Source organism: Boeremia exigua (assembly GCF_020726555.1).
Source record: "Boeremia exigua strain MPI-SDFR-AT-0100 chromosome Unknown C7974scaffold_6, whole genome shotgun sequence".
Lineage (NCBI taxonomy): Eukaryota > Fungi > Ascomycota > Dothideomycetes > Pleosporales > Didymellaceae > Boeremia > Boeremia exigua.
In genome coordinates, this window is record NW_025763523.1 from 1,348,801 (window position 1) to 1,369,938 (window position 21,138).

Consider the following 21,138-nt stretch of genomic DNA (forward strand, 5'->3'; position numbering starts at 1 on the left):
CCTAGACTAGGGTGCCTAGGACAGATATGGTAGTCACGTGATTATGCATCCACTCGCGCTGCGTAGGCAACCATGTGTACATAAGACAATGCCACCAAACTTTGACTTCCTGCCACATCAATCCTTCCGTTTATCAACTCATCGCTAGGTGAAAATGCTGAATATTGCAGAACGCCGCCAGGCGTGCGAAGACACGCTCAGACGGACCCCGGCAATTGTCGCATCAAGAGGGGCCGAAGAAGGCTGTTCTTTCGACAGCAAATTCATCCCAGCACAGCTTAGTCCTCTCGACAAGTCAGATCCTCGGTATCCCGGTCTCGATAGAAAGCCCTTTGAAGTCCATAACAGCGACGCATTCGCCCTTGCGCGGACGTTAGATCGTCAGGCCGGCAGCCCCGACCTGGCGAAGATCGGGGTTCTGAACCTAGCCAGCGATCAAGAACCCGGTGGTGGCTGGCGCTACACACTGTCCAAGACACAGGAAGAGGCTCTCTGCTACTCTTCAACTCTGTACGCTACTCTGAACCCGAAGTGGTACCCATTTCCAAACACTGGGCCAGGGTCTTGTGCCGGTATCATTTCGCCTGGGGTTGTGGTCTTCAAAGACACTCTGGATCGCGACCTTGTTGATCTGCCACGTGAGCAACAGCACGTGGTGACCGTAATAACAGTGGCTGCGCCATGTTGGCCCGTGTTGACGGAGGACAGGAAAGAGTTTGCGGATGCATCTAATCTACACGATTTGCAAGAAAAGATTCTACTGATACTAAGGTTAGCGGCGACTAATGGCCTTACCAAGTTGGTGCTTGGGGCAATGGGCTGTGGTGCTTATGGGTGCCCGCCGTACGCCGTTGCTCGGGAGATGAAGAGCGTCATTGAAAAGGATGAGTTCAAAGGATGGTTCGACACGATTGTTTTTGCAGTCTATGCTTCTGGACCGTCGGGAAAAGAAAATCTCGATGCATTTTCTGAGGTGTTTGAAGGCGGGTCATGAAAACTCGATGTGATGTGTTTTAGTGTCAATATACGTCTTCTCTGTAATTACAAACCAAGCTTAGCTAGATATACTTGCATCGATGAGACTGCGGAAACCAGATCTGGTGCCCAATTCACTCTGAGAACATGTTCGCTGATAGTAGCTGGCATGGGCGTTACATATGCCTTGTGGCAAGACCCCTGCTGGAAAATCAGCATACATCTCAGCTTGAAGAATAAGTGTCATGGTTTCTGTGTAAGATTTGAAAGAATGAATCGCAAGGCTACGGATGATGAGAAGCATAAGACCACATTGCATGCGTACATGCATTGTTGCGAGCCTGACGCTGACGGACTGCATTGGCGTGCCGCGCAGGTTGTGCGTGGCCGCAGAATTCTGAGATGTCTACGGCCTTTCGATCTTCAAAACGTGATTACTCTGATACTGGAGCGACGTTTCTCCACTTTTGAGGCCGTATCAGTGCAGCGGATACCTGTGTTTCCATTATCACCAGGCTGTACCGAGTCGTCAAATCACGATTTCTGTAGGCCATGTCAAAATAAGGTAATATGTTCTCAATCTATGCACATTGAGTCTCTTATGTTGGTCCTCAGGTAGCACAATAGACTTAAAAAACGATCGTAACCCACACATCCAACCTTGGGCGTGGATGCGTCATCAAGCTTGGGCGGGGAATTTTGATATTGTGATCTAGGTTGACTTGTATACGGTTTCTGCTCTTCCCTTCGAGTGGCAGTAGCGGTATAATGCGTGTGCTCAGATCCATCAGTATTGTTGTTCTTCAACCTCCCCTAGCGAAATAACGAATGACATGTACATGCTAAAGATAGATGCGTCATTTTCTTCATCGCCCATCAATCTTATGATGAATTCGAGTTGTCAGCACAAGACCAGGCGGAAGATCCACCAGAAGCATTGTAGCTATTGATAATGCCAACAACAGATCCGTATGTACCGGCTATGGTCAAAAACCAACCACCGATGATCATAAACGCGCACCAGCCCACCATGAACATCCACTTGCCTGTTCTGGCATCACGCCAATGATCATAGAGCCACATGCAACCCATGGGTTGGATGCACATGACAGTGCCAAGGAGAGCACCAACAAGAGACACGAGTCCGCCGAAAACGGGGATGGCACTAGCGATGATATACGCGACAATAGCGTTACCAGCAGTGCAACCAATCCAGGTCATCCAGTGAGTTGGAGTGTTTCGTGTCAAATGCTGAGATCCCCGTAGGATACGCATGAAGAAGTATTTGGCCGCAAAATGCACGAACAATGTTGTGCTGACGAGTAAGCCGGGAAGAGCAATACCATAGCAGATCTTCTTCATCGTATGGCCCGCAGAACCTAGAGCTGGAGAGGATACGAAAGAACCGCAGAAGTAGTAGACTACACAACCAATAGCTATGTAGACTGCTGTCATTGTGCTCTGGCAGATGATCAGGGCTCTGGTGTAATGGCGCGGCTCGCGCATCTCTGAAACGATATTGAAAAATGCTGGAGTTCCTGCGTATGCGAAGACGATGGAAGAGATCGAGGCGAATGCATCCGCAGCCGTGGGAGAGCCAAACAACTCGTAATCAGATTTCCAAGGACCGGCAGTGACGGGTGCGTCTGCGGGACGATCTTGTAATCCAACAGCCACCGTCAGGATCAAGACTACATGACATTAGTTGCGATACATCGAAAGTTTGGAGAAGCATGGTGAGCTTACTTGAGCTAAGGATGCTTACCACCCCGATCCACGCGAGCCATGATATTTTGCCAAGTGTCTGGATGCTACCCAAACCGAAACCAGCGATGGCGGCGACAGCGACGAAGATAGCAGTGCAAGCGCCGTGAGATGAGAGAGCGTTCAGCGCAGTGGATATGCCCAACATTCCAGATCCAGCAACGAAAATCCAGTACAACGCAAAGGTTACGCCGAAGATTTCGTAACCAATGCGACCAAAAAGCTTCCGACCGACGTCGTCGATACCGTAGACATCAGGATGTGCCAATTTAAACACACCGACGATGTAATTCGACCAGCTGGTCATGACCGCGATGATTAGGATGATGATCACACCAGGAATCAACCCAAGGCTGTGGAAGACCGCTGGAATAGAAAGAACACCAAGTCCAATTTGTGTTTTCAGCATGAGCACAGCTGTACCTTTCCAACCGACCTGCTGATATTAGCGCATTGTTGGAGTAGTTAGGTAGTGGGCGTGCACGTACGGCGCGGTAGTTAGGGCCGTCTTCGCTGATTTCTCCAAATACAGCATCTGTGATAGAGACACGTCGGTGTGTGCCATGCTGAACAGACGTAGTCGGAAGGATACCGTTGTCGTCATAGTTGCTCTTTTCCGGGTCGGTATACGGGTCTTTATAGTCGGTCATGGTCGACGCAGGATGAATAACGTGTCTAAGACGCTAGACAACCACAACAATAGTGAGAGGAGTATGAGAACAAAAGAAGCAGCTGCCCGCGCTTGCTCGCCAAAGAGGGGCAATCCATGGAGTCTTTATGGACTACCCAAAGCTTGAAGCCCGCTAGTGGAGCGCGATTGAGAATCGCATATGTCAGGAGCGCAGGGTGGATTGACGCCGAAATCGCGCTACCATACTGTACCAGCATGGTCATTGCATGTCAGTGTGGGTCTCACACTAACAGCCCCGGATTCGTGAGGCGCCATGCGGGGAAACCGCCACCTGCGGGAGTGTTTCCGGTGACTTTGAAAGATCTGAATTTGCTGATATTGTTCACGAAGCCCTGTTCTAAGGTGCGTAGATATTCGGTGCATCGCAGACTCACTCCTCTCTCGCAGGTACCGCAAGTGCTTACGGCTCGTTCTTGAAAAGCGGGTCGCAGATAAGAGAAAGAAGGAGACTTTGATAAAGTTTGGGTCGCGGGATTTCGCGCTACAGCGCCACGGAAGGAATACGTGGGGTGGGCACGTCGGGATGATACAATGTGCCGGCGCGGCATGCATCCAGCAAGTCAAAAGCTCTAGGAGAGTGGTGTAGCTGTCCTAGATTGGCCAAACTCTCAAGGGTTACCCATGAGCTATCGGTCGGAGGAATAAGCCCCCCTGTACAGCAGGCTGAGCGACGAACGGATGCAAAGCATATCCCTGAAAAGCGCAGATACATATGCAAGATCATACCATTCTCGGCCGATACAAATTACAACCTACGTCATGCGAGACCGGGCTTTCTTTAGGGCTGCCTCGACAGTGTTGTGAGGGATCTGTCAGCCAATCCAAGCCCTCGTCATTTCCAGCTGATGGGTCTATTACCATTTTATGCGCACCTATCCTGTAAGCAATTGCGCTGGTCTCTTCCGGGGCAGCCTGCGGTGTTATGCCAGGTACTATACCCCCTGTAACACAGCAAGGTTTTTTCAAATGCGCATACTGAACTTTTCTTTCCCGACAGCACAGTAGAGGGTTGCAAGATCTTGCGGCGAAGCTAATAATGTCAAGTTCCAGGGTGAGGAGCATTTGTGTCTCTGTTGCATCCGATGGAATGCTTATCGAAGTGACGCGGCACGGCGTCTTGCGGCTTGCAGGGTTCTGGTCACTAGAGCCTTGACGTCGACGGCTTTTGAGAGGGAAGGCTGGTTGGGGGTCGGGCCAGCGCCTCCTGATCGCTAGCGATGGCACTGCGCATGCGTGCGTGACTGCGTATGGGCTACTGACACGGGTTGTGTACGGTCAGATTTGGTCAAACCTGCACTATTCTCGAAGTTGCCCATGGGTGCGAAGCATTGGCAAGCTTTGCGGGCATGGCGATAACAAGCTTTTGAATTGCCGAGGGTGATGGAAAGATTACTGATTGGCTCTCGTGGCGAGCTGAGTGCCGATACGGCGTGTACAATACCTAGACCGCAATGCGTTGCCGGCAGTACACTCTGAAGTTCCAAGGCTGCAGAACAGATAAGTGAATCAAACGACTAAACCTATAGTGTACATTCTGCGATCTCGTGCCGTTCCGCAGAGAGCCTCACAAACAAGAAAAGTGGATCGACGTGCCTAGCGTGCCTGAGGCGTTCGCACATCGCTTGTGAGATTCATTGCATTGCGAATGCTCTTACCGTATTTTCTGTCACCGAGCGAAAAAATTAGAGACAAGTAGATTTCTCCAGGCTATCATGGGGGTTAATGGGATTTGCTGTTCGTAGTAACGTTTTGGGTAAGCCTCCACATCAACCGTATCGCACCTACCTGATGTGCTGACGGATTGTTGCTCAAAAGCCTAGTAAGTGATTCACTCAGTAACGAAAAGTATGAGAGCATCAGGGTCTCTGCCCTGCTAGTCTGGATCAGGCCGGTGGATTGCTTGCGCGGACCAATGTTCAATTCTTACCACGACTTGAAATAATTCGGGACTAACATCCACCACCACGGTTTAACACACTCAACTTCTGTTGAAGATGTCTTTGCTCCACCTAGCTCCATCGCTCTTCGAGACTGCCATGGAATGGCTTGCCTTTGAAGTGTCCCGCATCGAGGCCGAGATTCTTCACATACCATCTTCTATGCGCTTCTTCACGGTCGAGGCAGACACAGACCAACGGTTCAAGGAGGCTTTCCTGTTCGCACTTGCACCATTCTACGCCTTTATCACGATGCCCTTGCTCGATAGACTGCGAGGTATCCGTCATCCTAAATCTCGCAGTGACCGATCAACCAGATGCGGAGAGTGGTACTTGTGGTACTTGGTCATGTTCTGGACAGTTATCCTTCTGGTAAGTGAGGTTTCAGCCGTTAAACATGAGCGTCGCTGACTCACTCGATAGAATCGTCACCTCCTGTGATCGTCGTGCCTTCAAGGAAAGTACGATCGCCGGTTGATGCCTCCTCATTATCAGTAGTTCTTGCGCGGCGAGCGTGGAGCTCCTTCCTGGCTTCTACAATGACGTTCTCGAGCTGTTATATCGCCTTAGAGACCCTGGTTTTGCTCCCAGTAGAGCTGATGACTTTACTCTTCGCAGATTTCGCACTGCTCGCAGCAGGTTGTAAACTTGCAGCCGCCCACAGCTAAACCATCGCTGCCCTGTGTTACGGCCAGATAGCCGCATGTGTTGAAGCGTGTGTGGTTCCGACATTGCTTGCAATGTGTGGAAAGCTAAAAGACTTGAATAGCTGATGATGAGGTGCAAGATTGAGTGATCGATTTTATCTGTCGAGGTACCTTTCGGACAGTCGGTTACTTATATTCAATCTGATCACATACGCTAGTCGCTGTTTCAATCAATCCCTTGCTTTTCTTCGATTAACTATTTTGTGGTTTGAGAACAGACACGCTACCTAGAGTAGAGGCATTAGTACCTCATCTATCCATTCCTTGACGCCGAATAGAATATCAGTCCATTCGCCATGTGGGTGCCGCAGATGAGAACTTCTGTGCGATAGTAGCACTCTTCCAAGCTCCATAAACAGTGCAGGTACATCAGTATCTACGTCTTGTGAGAAGAGGTCTCCCAAATCACCGCCTTGTTCGAAGAACATGAGAAGTACATCTCCATCTATGTGATTGTTCCTGGCGCCGGCCGCTCCACGCTCTTGCTGTCTTGGATCGATATCTCTAGCGCGAATTGCGCAATCTTGCGCTCCGTCTGCGCCGTTCATCAGTACGTTGAAAATGTCACCGCTTCGATGCTTGATGATGGTGAAGTGATTGGCTGGATCGCGGCTTTGCTTGATTTGAATGATGTTCTGCAACAAGCGCAGAATGTGACAGGCTGGTTTCAACAGGATTGAAAACGCATAGACGGTGCCGTCGGAACAGGCACCGAAGATGTCGTCAATAAGCACCCCTGTGCTCTTTTCGGACGGGTCAGTAAAGCGAGGTGGTTTACGCCAGGGTGGCCGAATGTCTCCACGCTGTAAGCGAATGACTGTGCGGGGTAGACACGCCTCGAACAAAGTCACCGCGGTGTTTTTGAATGTTTTCTCACCAGAGCTGTACAGACCAGCCACTGTAGCTGTTTTCTTGTCCGTGAGTAGAACCAGTGACTCATCTGCCACTCTGGTGTCTCTTTGAAGATCGTCGTTGCGAAGGGCGAGGTGATGGCTGCATGACCGTTCACGACTATCGGCAAACAGCTGCTTGAAATCGATTTTCGAGCTGCCAAACCTCCGAGTAACTTCGTAACAAAGATGAGAGTGTTGCAATGTCGAAACATAGACGTTTTGTCTGGATATGGATATGTGTATACCCGGCGATGGTAGTTCTATACTTCCGCGGTTGGACCACCTTTGTAGATTAGACAAAATCATAATTAACATAGTCATAACTTACCTGCCCAGTCCTACATCGTACTCGTCGAATTGCAGCAACTTTCCGACAACACTGACAGTAGCGCGTCTGTCAAACATAGCTATGCAATAGACCGGATGAGGATATGTCGACTCCTTTTGCAACAACAATTTGGATCCCCGCTGTCCCAAATTGAAGATCAACCTTCTTCCTCCTTCTTTACCAGACTCATCTCTGATGCCAGTACCCACGATGACCAAGTTGTATTTTTTGCCTCGGTCATCTTCAAACGGCCAATCGGCAATCGAGTACACGCGCTCTGCGTGACTGAGATCATATTGAGCAACGACCAACCGATTGATGAGCTCGACGCCCACTTCTTGCTTGATTTCGAGTTCGTCCAGGGGTTTGTCATCATGTGCATTGAGAAGACTCAGACTTGAGTGTATCACCCGATATCCTTGCGGCGGTGCAGCCTCTTCTTTGGCTTCTGTCGTGGCTACAAGCATCTTTCGCGGGCCCGGTAGATACGCGACATACGTAGGCTTTGCGCCTGTAATGAGTTTGCGTGGTAAGATCATTGAATCCGTTCTATGGTGCGGATGGGAAGAGTCATTTGGCCGTTCAATGTCCGCATCGAGTTGCGTGTAGAGCATCTGGTCACCCGATACGACGAAAAGAAACCCACCAAGGTTCCTTTCCAACGATGCTTGTGTACCCGAAACGTAAGGTAACTGATATGCTGCTGTAATCGAATGTTGATGGTATCCTGGGTTAGCCCGGTTGGTAAACCAGATTGAGTCAATTTCTAGGGCTGAAGACGTTTTTGCAGATAAGCGGACTTGACAGAAGTCAGACCCGCATGATACAAATGCGGCTGCTTCATCAGTGGAGCTCATGTATATTTTTGCTGAAGTTGAGCCCATCCTCAAGATAGTCCACTCTGAAAGGACTGTGGGAACGGCAGTCCCAGATGATCGTCCCGTATCGCCGAAAGGCAGTGTTTGGGCTTCTGCATTGAAACAAGGCATGTGCTGGCTCAGCAGAAGTCCGTCACGGGTAGTGCATACTAGGACTTCGTCCTTGTCGAGCGTCAATACCACGGCGCGCTCACAAAGCGTGCGTGATTGCCCGGCTGAGACTGTATCGAGGGATGACTGGAACACCAAAAGCAGTGTGTTTTCTGAGGAGACTTGGAAGAGCGTCACTTTTGAATCAAGCGTCCCAACAAAGATGTGGGGATTCCCATCGATAACAAGGATCTCAATACATGAAGGGTCGGCACTTATTGCGTGGCGTGATTGTACTTCTCCGCGCTTCGCGAATGTACCATCTTCCAGTACTGTGATGATGTCCAAGTAAGTCTTGCCGGTATCTTTGAAGGCAAATGCAAAAAATGGGAACCCTGGCCTTGATGCCGCAAGTAGGATCGGTGTCGAGAAGTCAATTTTGTCTTTCAGAGCCAGGCCTGGCGCCACAAGTATTTGCGCATTTATGCGAGTGATCTGCATCGAAAAGCATTCTGACAGAATGCAGGCCGAGATAGTTTTCTGCGGTTCGTGTGATGCCATCGTCCATAGGCTCGTCCTCGGTTGGGAGCTGAGTCACATCCCAGACTCCATCATCCCACGCACCGGTGAAATCGCCATGGGCTTCTGGTTGTGTGCGAACAAAGCGGAATAGAAGAGTCTCCGAGGGTACGGAAACAACCATTAAAGCGAAATGTTGCCTGGCAGTCTTACCTCCAAAGTCAACAGTCTGGCTCGCAGTGTAGAGCACCCACAGACCGTTACAGCCATTGATACCGCTGAAAGACCCGTCAATGAGTGCGCGTAACCCATGTCGAAGTTCTGACACTTGCCCGTGGGGCGCGACTCCATTGGCTATAAACAACGCAGAGCGCTCGCGCTCATTTGGAGCTCGAATTCCGGGAAGATCCGTAATACAAAGTCCTGTGAGCGGGGTCCAGTTCGGCATCGATTCCACATACGTGAACTGATTCATGGTAGGATAGTTGCTCGTATATGAGTATTCTGTTGGCCAGGCGCCAACCTTGCACAACAGCCCATCGTTCCCGGCGGCCCCTGCCATGAGCACGTCTGGATAAGACTGTGAAAACTCAGAATTGTCAACACTGACGCAGGCAAATGCCTTGTCGATTCGATAGGGCCATTCGCCTGCATCATCCATGTCTACTGCTCCTGCCGGCCCCTGTTCCGCGTACATGACTCGGCCATCTTCTCGCGCAATGTAGAAGGACTCCTTCGGGAAATCAGGGTTTCGGGTGGTCCTGTCCCATTGCACCCATTGCGGCCGGTGTGTGCTGTCGCCAGGATGGAGTGACGGTAGTATATGACTGGGGATTGGGATTGCCGTTCGTTGTGGAGCACCGGACAGTACGTCCTTGTAAGCGGAGATGTGTGTATCGAAGACTAACAAGAAATCAGGGCTTCGCTTAAGAGGAATTAGTAAAGACGGGTTCTGATCATCTGAAACTGTTAGTCTGATTTGCGAATTTGGTCAAAGTTCGGTCGCCCACGCACCCAAATCCACTGCTACTCGTTCTGTGCGTGCGGTCGCTGTGCTGAGATCATACCTGCAATCCCAGTCAAAGCAGGTCAGTTTCGTCCAGCCTTGATGCACAACGATGAACAGAAGAACCACATGATGATCATCCTTGCCGAGGGACGAAGAGAGGAATTCCATGTGCATTATGCGGCCCTCGATTGGAATGATGCGTTCGTCTTCGATTGGAGTTGTATCGGCGCCAGTTCGGAACTCATCACGCCACAGATGCATAGACTTTGTTTTGTACAGCAGGAACCGCCCTTCAAAGGCAGCCACAGCTATGGCGCGACGCTTTGGATCTATGGCGAGGTATTGTCCGAGGCGATCGAAACGGGAAGACCCCGCGGGAAGTTTGATGGTCTTGTGTCGGAAGACAGATTGCACTGTTGCACTGTGCTGAGCCCATAAGAACATCAATGTCCGCGATGTAAGGGTAAGAACGATGACTTCTGGGGGCAAGTGCTGATCGCCATGCTCTGTGGCCGACAGTCTGCTTCTTTGCAACGTGGTCTTCTTTGGAAGGGGGCTGCCTAAGCTTGTGTTGATGCGAACCTCGCGAGGGTCGCCAAAGACTCGGGCTGTGAGAACACGGCCATTGAGGTTTGACCTGGCAGCGACACGGCGAAGTCGACCGTGATCACATATCTCGTTCAGCTGTATTGAGTCTTCACCTACAAGCACAATGTCGTTGAGGTCCTTGTGACGTATGTTTGCGGGGAGGATGAATTTGAAAAGAGGACTGGGGAACAATGTTCTCGACAAAACGCCGTAGCCAGGCACATGCGGGTGAGGGGCAGGCTTGACGAGCGGTTCCCGCATCTCGATGTCATGCTGCTGCGCGCGTGCCATGATCTGATAGACGTCAAGCGGTCTCGACACCCATTCATTATTGACAAGTACCAGGCCCTGGACCTGATGGTTCATGGCGGGACTTGCTCCCAGCGACCCCAAAGGGTCTGGTCAAGGATAGCGTTTGCGGGGGTTCGCACCGTGACGCTAGACGGCGGGCGACAGCAGGGCAGCAGAGACAGCGGGCCAGTGAGAGTTTTGCGGGGGGTGAAGAAACGGGCAAACGGGCAAGAGAGGCGCTGGTCAGTGATGAACGAGGCCTTGACAACACAGGCCAATATAACAGGGCGGCTACATGCCTCTGCAGAACGGCACAAGACGGCAGCGGCGCAGATGTCAGGCGAGAGATCGATGCTAGAGGCCGACGGATCTCGATAGCGAGATCATGCAGGGGATCGATAGCACGATCTCGGTGAGCTGGCGGCCTAGATTGGCGGGTTTGGGCGACCGGCCGTGGGTGCAGTCCATGCAAGATCTGGCTAGGGCGCGTCCGGGAGGGGAGCTGGGGGCGAAGACGGCGGTGTTGCTGGTTCGGTGCCGTGGCTCCCTGCATGCACAGTGGGGAGGGTGGGCGCGGACGGGCGGGGCGCCTGCAGCGCTGCAGAATCAGTACAGGCGTGCAGGCTGCAGTGCGGCGCCTCGAGGTGCAGAGGGTGCAGACTCTGCAGACTCTGCAGCCTGTGCAGACTGAGCGGCGCACTCGAGCTGGCCGTGGGCGCAGGGCCGGCGTCTCGAAGGGCAGAGGGGCAGCGCTGCCTGGACACACTGAGCTGACACAGGTACCTCCAGCATGCAGGTGGGCGGGCGGTGGCAGGGCACGTGACATGGACGCGGGGTCTCGCCTCAAGGCTAGCTCGCCTCGCGGGCAGGTCGCGGTTTCGCGTCGACGTGGGGCGGGGCGCGTCACGTCGGCCACGTCCACCGACATGTAGGAGACCTGGGCATGGCTTCTCGCAGCCCCTCCCCCTCCGCCCTCTCGCCGGCCCTCGAGGCCAAGCGCGCCCTGGTCGCCACGGCCTGCGCGGCGCGCGACGTCGCGGCGCTGGTGGAACTGGCGGCGAGCACCCACGGCCTGCTGAGCGACAGCCTGCGGCGCACCGCCTGGCCGCTGCTGCTTGGGTGCGCAGACGCGCAGCCCCCCGAGACGCCGTGGCAGGACCTGGCCGCCCACGCCGAAGAAGCCCAGGTCGACCTCGACGTCAACAGGGCCTTTGTCTACTACCCGCCCGACTCAAAACCAGAGCTCGCCCGCCGCAAGCAGGAGCTGTCCGCCGTCATCCTCGACGTGCTGCGCCGCCACCCCGCCCTGTCGTACTTCCAGGGCTACCATGACATCGTGCAGGTCGTCTACCTCGTCCTTGGCCCCCGCGCCGCCGCGCCCGCCGCCGCCCGCCTGAGCCTGCTGCGCATCCGCGACTTCATGCTCTCGTCCATTGAGCCGGCCATCGCCCAGCTCGAGCTGCTGCGGCCCCTGCTGCGCGCCGCTGACCCGGAGCTGTACGCCCACCTGCCCGAGAGCTCCGCGACCTTTGCCCTGGCCGGCACCATCACCATGTTCGCCCACAACATACAAGAGTACAGGGACATTACGCGCCTGTTCGACTTCTTCCTGACCCAACACACCGTCATGCCTCTGTACTTCTTCGCCGCCGTGGCCCTCTCCCGCCGGGACGAGCTGCTGGACATCCCCCACGAGGACGACGACATACTGCATGTCATGCTGAGCAAGCTGCCCGACCCCTTCGACATCGAGTTCCACATTGCGCGCGCCAAAGAGCTGTACGCGGCCCTGCCGCCCGATTCACTAGCCAGCTGGGAGTGGTGGCGCATCTCGTCGTCGAGCGTGCTCAAGACTTCAGCCACCCTCGCAGACATACAACGCCTGACACTCGAAGACGGCGAGCGCTACTTTGCTCAGCAAGAGAAAGAGGTCCGCAGACAGCAATACCAAAAGAACCTTCGCCGCCAAGTCACCAAGAGTATCAAGCACGCACGCCTGCGCGTATGGTACTACCGTCGCTATGGAGCCGTTGGGCTCGCCGTTCTTGTTGGTGCATATGCCCTCTGGCTTGGCAAGGACTTGAACCCAGACACATCGAAACCCCCTTTGTTTGGATATCTGAGCCGTATCGTGCAACGATTCGTTGCTAATTGAATTTGGCGTTTACAGCATGGCAGGCGGTGGACGGCGAGCCGGGAGTGCTACAAGGAACCTGCTCACCTGTCACTGTGGCGTTTACGAGAGCCACAAAAGATAATACTACCAGGAACACTATACCTACGTTACCCTAGAACACTTGTTAATTGAGTGAGCGCATAGACAGCAGCGTCATGACCATCCTCGATACACCTACGTAGTAGAGATATCACCAACGCACATCATCAGTCTTGACATAAAGTCTCCCTGTGATTACAATGCATCATGTATGGCATTACCCCAACCACCTATCTTTGTGGCGTAGACATGCCAATCCGCTTTCGAGCCTCCCGCTAGTGTGAACATGTCGTCTTGCCGACGATGCCACAAACTGTTTGAGGTGCCGAGCTCTCATCTTTGCTACTCTGTGCCACAGCACGAGATCTACGATCAAGTCAGCTCAGTGACGGCAAGGCGTGGGATCTGTACAAAAGACGCCACTCACTCTCATGACAATGCTGGGCCACTCAAGCACAGTAAGGTTCGAGCGAGGCGTTATTGTAATAGCACTTCCTGCCAGTGCAACAATATTCTTTGAGTAAGGCGTGATTGCTGCTGCACTTGAAGATACAGTCGTGATTGGCATCGCAGTAGCGCTCACCGACGACGCTGCAGTACGCTCCAAGCTTCGCATCATCTGTGAAAGCAGAGCGGACGCTCGGTGGCTTCAGGCCAATACCACATGCGGCCTTGCAACCAGCCTTGCCATTCTGAACCTCGCAGCAGCCAGGCTTGGCGCACTTGCGGGCAACGTCCCAGAAGCCGTGTTGGTTGCAGACCATGGAGACGTAGTTGGAAGCGTCGCACTGGGATGTTGCAGGAGTGCATTCGATCGGCTTGTCGCAGAATACGTTGCCCGCAGGACCGACATGGCAGGCACCCGCTGTGTAGCAGGTCTCAATGACCTTCCAGCCGTGACTGTCGCAGAGTAAGGCCAGAGTGTTCGTGTCGTCGCACTTGTTAGCACCAAGCGAGCAACCAACTGCAGCAGCGGCAAGGACTGTCGGCAGGGTCAACAGCATAAGGGCAACTCGGAAAGACTGCATGTTGAGACTGGTGGAGTAGCTTTCCTATGTTACTGAAGAAGTAGTGTTGAGGAGAATAAACACAGAGAAGTGTACGAAAGGGTGTACGGGAGGTGTAGTGAGCTTATTCAACAAAGAGGTCGAGGTAAGTGAACGCGCTGTGCGACAGCGTTCGTCGATGACGTAAAGGTCAGAAACGGAATGAGTGAGCGACGAGCGGTATAAGTTCTGCGCTCCACATGAACATCAGGATTAGGAGAGTGTAAGGCATTGCTAATCAGTAGCATAGCACAGCATCAAATTGAAGCTTGAGACAGAAAATATGTGATTGACACCATCGTGCGATTTGAAGCGCAAAGCGTTCAAGTAACAGATGTAGATGCACCTTTATCAATTTCAGAGCTGAACAAACCATTGTTAGGAATACTTGAGCTGTCCCGCAGCGTTTGAGCCATATCCCAGGTGCCTCATAACGCCATATGTATATTGCATCACAAGATGCGCTCAAAAATACAACCGGTAGCAAACGAAATTCGTCGTAAATCTTATGATGGACTTAGGCCGAGTTCGAGAAGTAGCTAGTGTCTGGAAGATCAAGACTTGCTCTCGGTGCCCGAATCGTATCCAGGGTTGTGTTTGACCTCGCTCATCAGATCGGCATTGTATAGTCTTTTGTAGTCTTGTTCGTTCCAGCTTTGCTGCTGAGCAAGAGCCCCAAGACTCAGGCCCCTCGATCGCGTTTTCTTCAAGGAATCGCCACGGCTCAAGCCGACCCCGCTGTAGTCAGGTACAACACCTTGACCAGGCGCAGGGAACGGGGATGTTTGTGGTGGGGAAGCGACAGTAGAGAGGCCGGTAATATTGTCGGAAGGTTCCCCGTTCGCGGGTAGGTCTGAAGAGGCAGAACTCTGTACATGTGCCAATCGTAGAGCCCGTTCGTAGTTGGCGGAGCTTGCACGTATCATATCAGGTCGTCGGTATGCTTTGCGTGCTTCATCGGCGATTACGGATTGATCCGGTGCCGCAGACTCTGTCTGCCTAGTCGCATTTTCAAAGAAGATGGCTTCGGCTTCGGAGCGTGTGTTCGGTGTGAGGCCAGACGGTGTTGGGTCTCCAAATCCAGTATCGGGCTGCGGAAGGCCTAATGACGAAGTCATGGTCGGTTTACTGCGCCCGAGGTTGTCAGAATGTGTATGGATATATTAAGGCAAGGTTGAATCAAGTGATCGGTACAAACAAGTGCATGCTAGTTCTTGTTCTTTACAACGAAGCTGAGGCAACAGCTAGAAAAGAAATGACATGGATGGACTCCACTTCAGAACAAAAAAGATGCTGTACTTACGAGTTGTAATGAGAAAGCTAATGATCAGTCTCGTGATTAGACTCATTCGCGATGTGCCATCATGGTCTTTATTGCTATCGCATTCACCGTATGACAGCATCCTTGGCGACTGACGTCGGCCTGGACCCTGAACAACGGAGCTAGCAGCCCATTCGGGCAGTTCTCTCGGTGCTCAATCGGCGATTCAACCCGATTCACGCGACCGCAACGGCTAACTCGCAGCGATCCATGTACGATGATAAGTGTTGTACTGTCGAGGCGCCTAAGTTGCGCTAGGAGTGGTGAAGATTGGCGAAGTGGATTGTTCGACCCGCACTCGAGTCGTATTCAGGTGTTCTACTGTAAGTTGAACGTGCCATCGTTCTAGGAGGCAAAGGGTCCAAAACAATTACTGTGTTTGGGGATCACCATGCGCAAAGTCGCCCTACCTACCTCGAAAGTCTGACGTAGGTGGTATTAGGCAGTGGATTCAAAGCTCCAATGTGACACACAAAGTACCCGACAATATGGACAGCCATGTTCAGAAGGATCCATCGGAGCTCGTACTCGGTCCAGACTCAACCAAATGTATCTTTCTGATGTCAGCGTGCGCCAACCTCCTTAATCCTCCTCGTCATTTGACTTCCTCGCATCTGAGTCCTGTCACTCTGCCATGCTGATTCTAAGGTATTCACCCAGCACCAGTTACGGTGTATCAAACAAGGGATGGTTACTTGAGACGTGTGCGACATGAACTCCAGGATCGACAGTGCTGGAATGTCGCTACAGGGACCAGGATCTGATGGGCTTGCTTCAAGTAATTGACTGCAATCAGTGCATGGGTTCTGCGAAATATTGGAGCAGAAATGAAAGGGCAAATCCTACGAACATCGAGTACGAAGATAGAAGACAGAAGGTGTTTAGGCAAATGTCCAAACTGATTTAGGAAATTAGATGACGCACAACAGTTCGCAATATCGATGGGAGGGGGCAATACCTATGTAAGCCTGCTCAACAACTAGCGCATGCTCGTACTTAGAATAGAGGAGAACTTTGTACCTCTAATGCTGGATATGCAGCCCTATCGGCATCCGCTACCACACATTTCCACATGCATTCCAACGCGATGTGCTGTTCATCATTCTAACATCTCTTCATGCCGTCTTCTCATGGACTTTGTAAGACGTCGACTACCTCCATCCACAGCCCGCACTTTATTCTAGCCCAATAGTGCTTCGGAAACTCGGCTGAAACAACGCAACAGAGACAGATACTCCGCTGCAAATTGCGGCGGCTCACGCCCCACTGGAACTTCACCGCACGCGCCTTACTGTTTCAATGGTTCTGGAAAAACCTTCTTTCCACGTAGTATGATGTCGAATGTCCTCGTTGTTCGCTGGAGCGAGCCGAATTGCACGGGGACACGCATCACTCCAACGAGCCAACCGCATACTTGCATTGCCTATAAGTATGAGAGCTCAGGGCTTGGGCCGCCATATGAGGGTCAGCAGCAAGGGCCCTGGGGGGGACTACGGGTGCCGTGGTAATGCAGGTGGTATCAGGGTGCGAATGAACCGTGGATTCGATTCGTAAGGTACATTAAATGACTTTGCGTAGAAGCTGGTCGACAATCGGAAGGAGGTGTACAATAACTCCTGTCGTGACAGATAATGAAATGAGGAGTGGCTATGATGATCTCTCGCTTTTCTCGCAACGCCTGTATGTGCAATGATCGACCCAACCAATCCGTCCAGCCTGTGTGTTCACCGACCCAACCCAATACAAGACACCAAAGTCAAACCAAGTCTTCTTCCCACCCACGTTCCTCAATCGGTGTAAGCTCACCGTCTTCCATCTTGCGAGGTAGGATGGCTTTCTAAGCCTTCTGTTTTTTCGCAAGGTAGTATGTGAGAAGATTGAGCTGCTGCTCTCCAGCACCAGCGACAGCCTCCCAAAATGCTTTTGTCTCGCCACCGGGCCCGACGATCCGCTCGTGTAGTGCAACGCACAAGTCGATGTTCGCTTTCCTGATATCCGGATCCTGGTCCTCCATGCACCTGACCGCCAGCTTGCCTAAGCGGTGTGTCTGCTCTTGGGTGAGAATGACGCTCTTGCTGCCTGAAATCTCGACAAGGCTAGCTAGGGTACGCAGAGACATCGTCATGGTGCGCGTGTTGTTTGTTGCAGAGGTGGATAGAGATGATGGCTTGGAGTTGGGAGAGGAAGTGGGTGTTGAAGCGGGCATATCTTCGAAAAGGGAAAGCACGGCGTTAAGGCAGTCCGAGACTTGGCCATAACGGACGATCTCGTTCGCTGTGGCTTCCATGTCGCCTGCAATGTGCGAAGTGTTCTCGTGCTGGGCTTTGGCCTGCAAAATAGTGCAGAGAACTCGTGAGAAGTACTTGGCCGTCTCCTTGCGGTACAGAGAGAGCATCGCACGTATTGTTGCGAGAGCCTGGCTCTTGCAAGAGCTAGCCTTCATGGCAGTGAGTTTGAGCTCTTCGGTCGGGGTTTGGAAATAGTCAAGGCACGCGACGAGTAGTCTGCCGAACACCTCATCGTTTGTACCCCAGATCTCCTGGCCGGACTTGATCGCATCCTGGATTTTGCGGAACATACCAGCATCAACAGTACGTCCATCAATCTTCTTGATGGCACTGGCAAGCAGTTGCCTGTTCTTCAGAGTCTCGGGGCTGTTTGCATCGTTGTTCTCAGTGTGCATCACACTGCCCATACTTGTAGTCTTGTGGTGGCCTCGATTATGTTCCTCCGTGCTGGTCTCCATCATAACATTGTCGCTGTTGCTGTCGATACTGGGTTGCCGCTCATTGCTCCTCTCGTTGATGGGAAGCTCCCCGAGCACGGGCGTGTCCACCTCTTGATCTGCAGTCAATGGCTCGTCACCCGCGACCGGGTCTTCGTATACCTCGACTTCCTCTGGTGCAGCCCGTTCTTGTGACTTCTGTTGTGGACTTTGCGCGGGCAACGCGCTTGGGCTCAGCGCCGCAGCCGCTCGTGGACCTGGTACCGATAATCGACCTCCAAAAGGGCTATGCTTGGGAGGCGTGCTCTGCACTCTTTGTGTCGTTGGCCGCGCAAGATTAGGCACTACCATTGTGAAGTTGTCCTCATCTATATCGATTGCATTGCTATCGATCGAGGCACGTGCATCCATACCGTTTCTTTGTCGAAATGGCGCAGTGCCGTCATGATGACTTTGAGACCGTATGAATGGCTTGACCATGGTCAAATCCTCGTCTTTGTGGGGGCTGGCTGCCGGACTCGCTCTTGGTGAGCCCATACTTGGATTTTTTCTGTGACCTATGGCACGCCCAGTGTCGACCCTCGACTTGCTACGCATGGGGCTGGCAGCAGGGCTGTGCTGCGTTTGTGGCCGCGATCGAGCTGCGCTTGAGGTTGGGGGACCGACAGATTTCTTTAATGACTTCACGGCCGGCGTTCTCTCTGGACTTGTGATAGTTGATGGAGCGATTTTGGTCTGTCGCGCCGCGTAAGGGTCTGCTGTTTTGGGCCTATTTAACTCAGGACGACGAATCGGCCGCCGTACTGTACCACTCATTAGTGAACCTGTCCCGGTTGAACTTTTGAGAGCCGACTTTGTAGACTCGCCAGACATGGCCGAAGGTGGTCGGGCAGGAGCATTGGACGCCGCAGGAGTGTTAGACGTAGTCCTCGCACCTGCGCCCAACGATTTAGTCGATAGCGACCTTGGAGTCTCGTAACTTGCTGCAGCAGAACTAGGTCGATCGATAGCACCCTTAGAGGCTGCCAACTTCGCCCTTCGTTGCTCTGCGATCTTTTCCTTTAGGCTTGTCCGTGCAGCACTTGGGCCGATGGACTTCGAGAACGATGATGTCATACTGGTCTGCGAAGACGCGAGCGAGGAGGGATTAGGATTGTTCGGATCCCTATCAAGACCTGTCTTCTCTCGCTTCTCGAGGGTCTCATACATACTGCATCAGTTAGCGAATACTCTCGAGACCATGCCGGGGGAGACTTACGCGTTGGCCCTTTGAGCCCAAATCAGAGAAAAGGTCCAGTAGGTGCTTCGATAGGCTTCGCGCACCTTGGGGTTAGCGTCTGTCAGGCCCTTTTTCAGAATCTTGTCGAAGCTGTCCAGTGCTCCCGAGTGTTCGATGTGCGATTTGTGCTTGCGGATGAGCGTCTTCACCCAGCCGGCAGAGAAGCAACGGGGCTGGACGTTCTTGTCCTGCGAGGCGAACTGGACATGCTGCAGGATGCGGTTGTTGTACGAGACGTTGGAGAGAAGGGCGTCGACCGTCACGTTTCCGTTCTGAGCGGCGATATTCTTGGTGGCGGCGCACATCTTGATGAAGGACTGCAGCAGGATCTCGACCCAAGGGTCGATGGCCGGGCCAATGGTAATGGCCAGCTCCTGCACGAACTGGCAGCCGTTGGTGGACATGGTGGTGCGCAGGCTGTTGGCGACCTTGAGGACGCCGTCCAGCAGTGACTTGACGCCGACCATGAAGGCGGCGTGGAATTCGGTCGGGGCATTGCCCTTGAGGATGCGGCGCAGCTTCAGTGTGTTCTTGTCGCGGCCGATCCAGTTCTGTTCGCTCTCACGGCCCTCGAACGGCGGGGCCATGTCGCGGAACATGTCTTCCAGCTCGCGCAGCGTGTAGATGTGGATGGGCTCCATGGAGACGGTCTCGGCGGGCGGCGGCTGCTCGACGGCCAGGCTGTCGGCAAAGGCGGCGTCGGACGGCTGCGCCTTTGCCCTCGCGGTGGGCAGGGCGCGCTCGCGGACCGGGGCGGCGGCGGGGGCTGGGGCGGGCTCGGCGTGGTCGTCGTCCAGGGCGGCGTCGTCCAGCTGAGCGGTGATGAAGGTCACGGTCGCCTTGCGCACGCCGTGAGCGGCCAGCTGCTTCTTCAGGTTGACCTGGGCGCCGGCGGGGGCGGTCCTGCGGGCGGTCAGTAGGTGGGGGCAGGCATCACGGACGGCAGGACGCACTGGAACAGGGCCACAATGGCCGTCTTGGCGACGTTGCGCACCTCGGGGTCGGCGTCCTCCAGGTTTGCGACCAGCGGAGTGACGTAGCTCTTAAAGGGCAGGCCGTGGGCCTTGTTCATCTTGACGACCCAGGTCATGGCCGTTTCGCGCGCGCGCGGGTTGGACCCGTTGATGGCGGCGTGGATGCCCTCGTCGATGTCGGGATGCCAGCACTCGTGCAGCTCGGCCAGCAGAACCGACGCGGCGCTGCGGTGGGCTTCGCGCGCATTGCCCAGGTGGTCCAGCAGCAGCGGGCACAGCGACCCGGCGGCGGCGGCCAGCGCGGGCGTCTCGTTCTGCAGCACCAGCCGCTTAGTCAGATGGCTGAGCGTCGAGAAGCCGGCCGTGACGAGCTGTGCCGACGTCTGCGCGCTGACGGCGATGCGGATGCATTCGAGGACTGCGGGCTGGCAGCTTTCGGGCACGCGCTGGTGCTTGATACTGGATTTGAGGCTGCCGAACAGCTCCAGGCGTTTGTCGACGTTGGTCGACGGCTTCTTCAGCGCCGCGAGCAGCGCGGCCGTCTGCTCCTCCATAGTGAGGCTCGGGTGGTGTGGTGGGAGGTGTTCAGCGGGGCATGGCCGGGCGCGGTGGCTCTGCGTGGTGTTTTCACCGTCGTCAACAAACACCGCATCCCAGCCGTCCGCTTCGCCGCTAGCGCCCGCCCCATCGCCCACGCAACCGTGCCCCCGCCCCGCCATGGTTCGCCACGCCTGTACATACATACATACGCATCCACAGTGCTGCTGCTGGCCACTGCTGCATGCACAACAGACAGCGCCACCTCCACCATCACCTCCACCACCGCCACCATAATAGCTACAGCAAAAACAACAACAAAAAACAACAACAACAACAATATCAAAAATAACAACAACGGTGTGCGCGCC

At 53.7% G+C, this 21,138-nt stretch overlaps 8 protein-coding genes across 8 annotated transcripts; 3 read left to right on the forward strand and 5 right to left on the reverse strand.

Annotated features, from left to right (window-relative positions):
- Positions 1-92: 92 nt before the first annotated feature.
- C7974DRAFT_186346 (uncharacterized protein) lies at positions 93-1,024 on the forward strand. Its single transcript, XM_046136489.1, has one exon. The coding sequence runs from the start codon at positions 155-157 to the stop codon at positions 992-994; it is 840 nt and encodes a 279-aa protein (XP_045997208.1). The 5' UTR covers positions 93-154; the 3' UTR covers positions 995-1,024.
- A 476-nt stretch (positions 1,025-1,500) lies between these two features.
- On the reverse strand, positions 1,501-3,498 carry C7974DRAFT_186349 (transmembrane amino acid transporter protein-domain-containing protein). The gene is made up of 3 exons (XM_046136490.1): positions 3,228-3,498; positions 2,722-3,175; positions 1,501-2,666 (listed from the first exon to the last, which is right to left on the reverse strand). The coding sequence occupies exons 1-3, from the start codon at positions 3,387-3,389 to the stop codon at positions 1,858-1,860; spliced, it is 1,425 nt and encodes a 474-aa protein (XP_045997209.1). The 5' UTR covers positions 3,390-3,498; the 3' UTR covers positions 1,501-1,857.
- A 1,437-nt stretch (positions 3,499-4,935) lies between these two features.
- Positions 4,936-5,855, forward strand: C7974DRAFT_186385 (uncharacterized protein). The gene is made up of 3 exons (XM_046136491.1): positions 4,936-5,183; positions 5,246-5,739; positions 5,791-5,855. The coding sequence occupies exons 2-3, from the start codon at positions 5,425-5,427 to the stop codon at positions 5,806-5,808; spliced, it is 333 nt and encodes a 110-aa protein (XP_045997210.1). The 5' UTR covers positions 4,936-5,183; positions 5,246-5,424; the 3' UTR covers positions 5,809-5,855.
- A 446-nt stretch (positions 5,856-6,301) lies between these two features.
- On the reverse strand, positions 6,302-10,745 carry C7974DRAFT_434010 (mono-functional DNA-alkylating methyl methanesulfonate N-term-domain-containing protein; the record flags this gene model as incomplete). The annotated part of the gene is made up of 5 exons (XM_046144961.1): positions 6,302-7,250; positions 7,296-8,803; positions 8,862-9,387; positions 9,478-9,748; positions 9,797-10,745. 5 exons carry the CDS (start codon positions 10,743-10,745, stop codon positions 6,302-6,304), a joined length of 4,203 nt encoding a protein of 1,400 aa, XP_045997211.1.
- An 829-nt stretch (positions 10,746-11,574) lies between these two features.
- C7974DRAFT_454181 (rab-GTPase-TBC domain-containing protein) lies at positions 11,575-13,080 on the forward strand. The gene has a single exon (XM_046145904.1). It carries the CDS (start codon positions 11,614-11,616, stop codon positions 12,823-12,825), a length of 1,212 nt encoding a protein of 403 aa, XP_045997212.1. The 5' UTR covers positions 11,575-11,613; the 3' UTR covers positions 12,826-13,080.
- Positions 13,050-14,199, reverse strand: C7974DRAFT_186418 (uncharacterized protein). The gene is made up of 2 exons (XM_046136494.1): positions 13,313-14,199; positions 13,050-13,251 (listed from the first exon to the last, which is right to left on the reverse strand). Exon 1 carries the CDS (start codon positions 13,911-13,913, stop codon positions 13,335-13,337), a length of 579 nt encoding a protein of 192 aa, XP_045997213.1. The 5' UTR covers positions 13,914-14,199; the 3' UTR covers positions 13,050-13,251; positions 13,313-13,334.
- On the reverse strand, positions 14,200-15,264 carry C7974DRAFT_186417 (uncharacterized protein). The gene has a single exon (XM_046136493.1). The coding sequence runs from the start codon at positions 15,047-15,049 to the stop codon at positions 14,486-14,488; it is 564 nt and encodes a 187-aa protein (XP_045997214.1). The 5' UTR covers positions 15,050-15,264; the 3' UTR covers positions 14,200-14,485.
- Positions 15,265-17,089: 1,825 nt separating this feature from the next.
- Positions 17,090-20,784, reverse strand: C7974DRAFT_434012 (protein STU1; the record flags this gene model as incomplete). The annotated part of the gene is made up of 3 exons (XM_046144962.1): positions 17,090-19,187; positions 19,236-20,159; positions 20,210-20,784. The coding sequence occupies 3 exons, from the start codon at positions 20,782-20,784 to the stop codon at positions 17,090-17,092; spliced, it is 3,597 nt and encodes a 1,198-aa protein (XP_045997215.1).
- Between the last annotated feature and the right edge of the window lie 354 nt (positions 20,785-21,138).

Bases quoted from the DNA above. Each gene is read 5' to 3' on its own strand.
- C7974DRAFT_186346 (XM_046136489.1), top strand. From the start codon at position 155: ATGCTGAATATTGCAGAACGCCGCCAGGCGTGCGAAGACACGCTCAGA.
- C7974DRAFT_186349 (XM_046136490.1), bottom strand. From the start codon at position 3,389: ATGACCGACTATAAAGACCCGTATACCGACCCGGAAAAGAGCAACTAT. The intron at 3,176-3,227 runs GTACGTGCACGC...TAATATCAGCAG, and splicing joins ACGGCCCTAACTACCGCGCC to GTCGGTTGGAAAGGTACAGC. The intron at 2,667-2,721 runs GTAAGCTCACCA...AATGTCATGTAG, and splicing joins GGTAAGCATCCTTAGCTCAA to TCTTGATCCTGACGGTGGCT.
- C7974DRAFT_186385 (XM_046136491.1), top strand. From the start codon at position 5,425: ATGTCTTTGCTCCACCTAGCTCCATCGCTCTTCGAGACTGCCATGGAA.
- C7974DRAFT_454181 (XM_046145904.1), top strand. From the start codon at position 11,614: ATGGCTTCTCGCAGCCCCTCCCCCTCCGCCCTCTCGCCGGCCCTCGAG.
- C7974DRAFT_186418 (XM_046136494.1), bottom strand. From the start codon at position 13,913: ATGCAGTCTTTCCGAGTTGCCCTTATGCTGTTGACCCTGCCGACAGTC.
- C7974DRAFT_186417 (XM_046136493.1), bottom strand. From the start codon at position 15,049: ATGACTTCGTCATTAGGCCTTCCGCAGCCCGATACTGGATTTGGAGAC.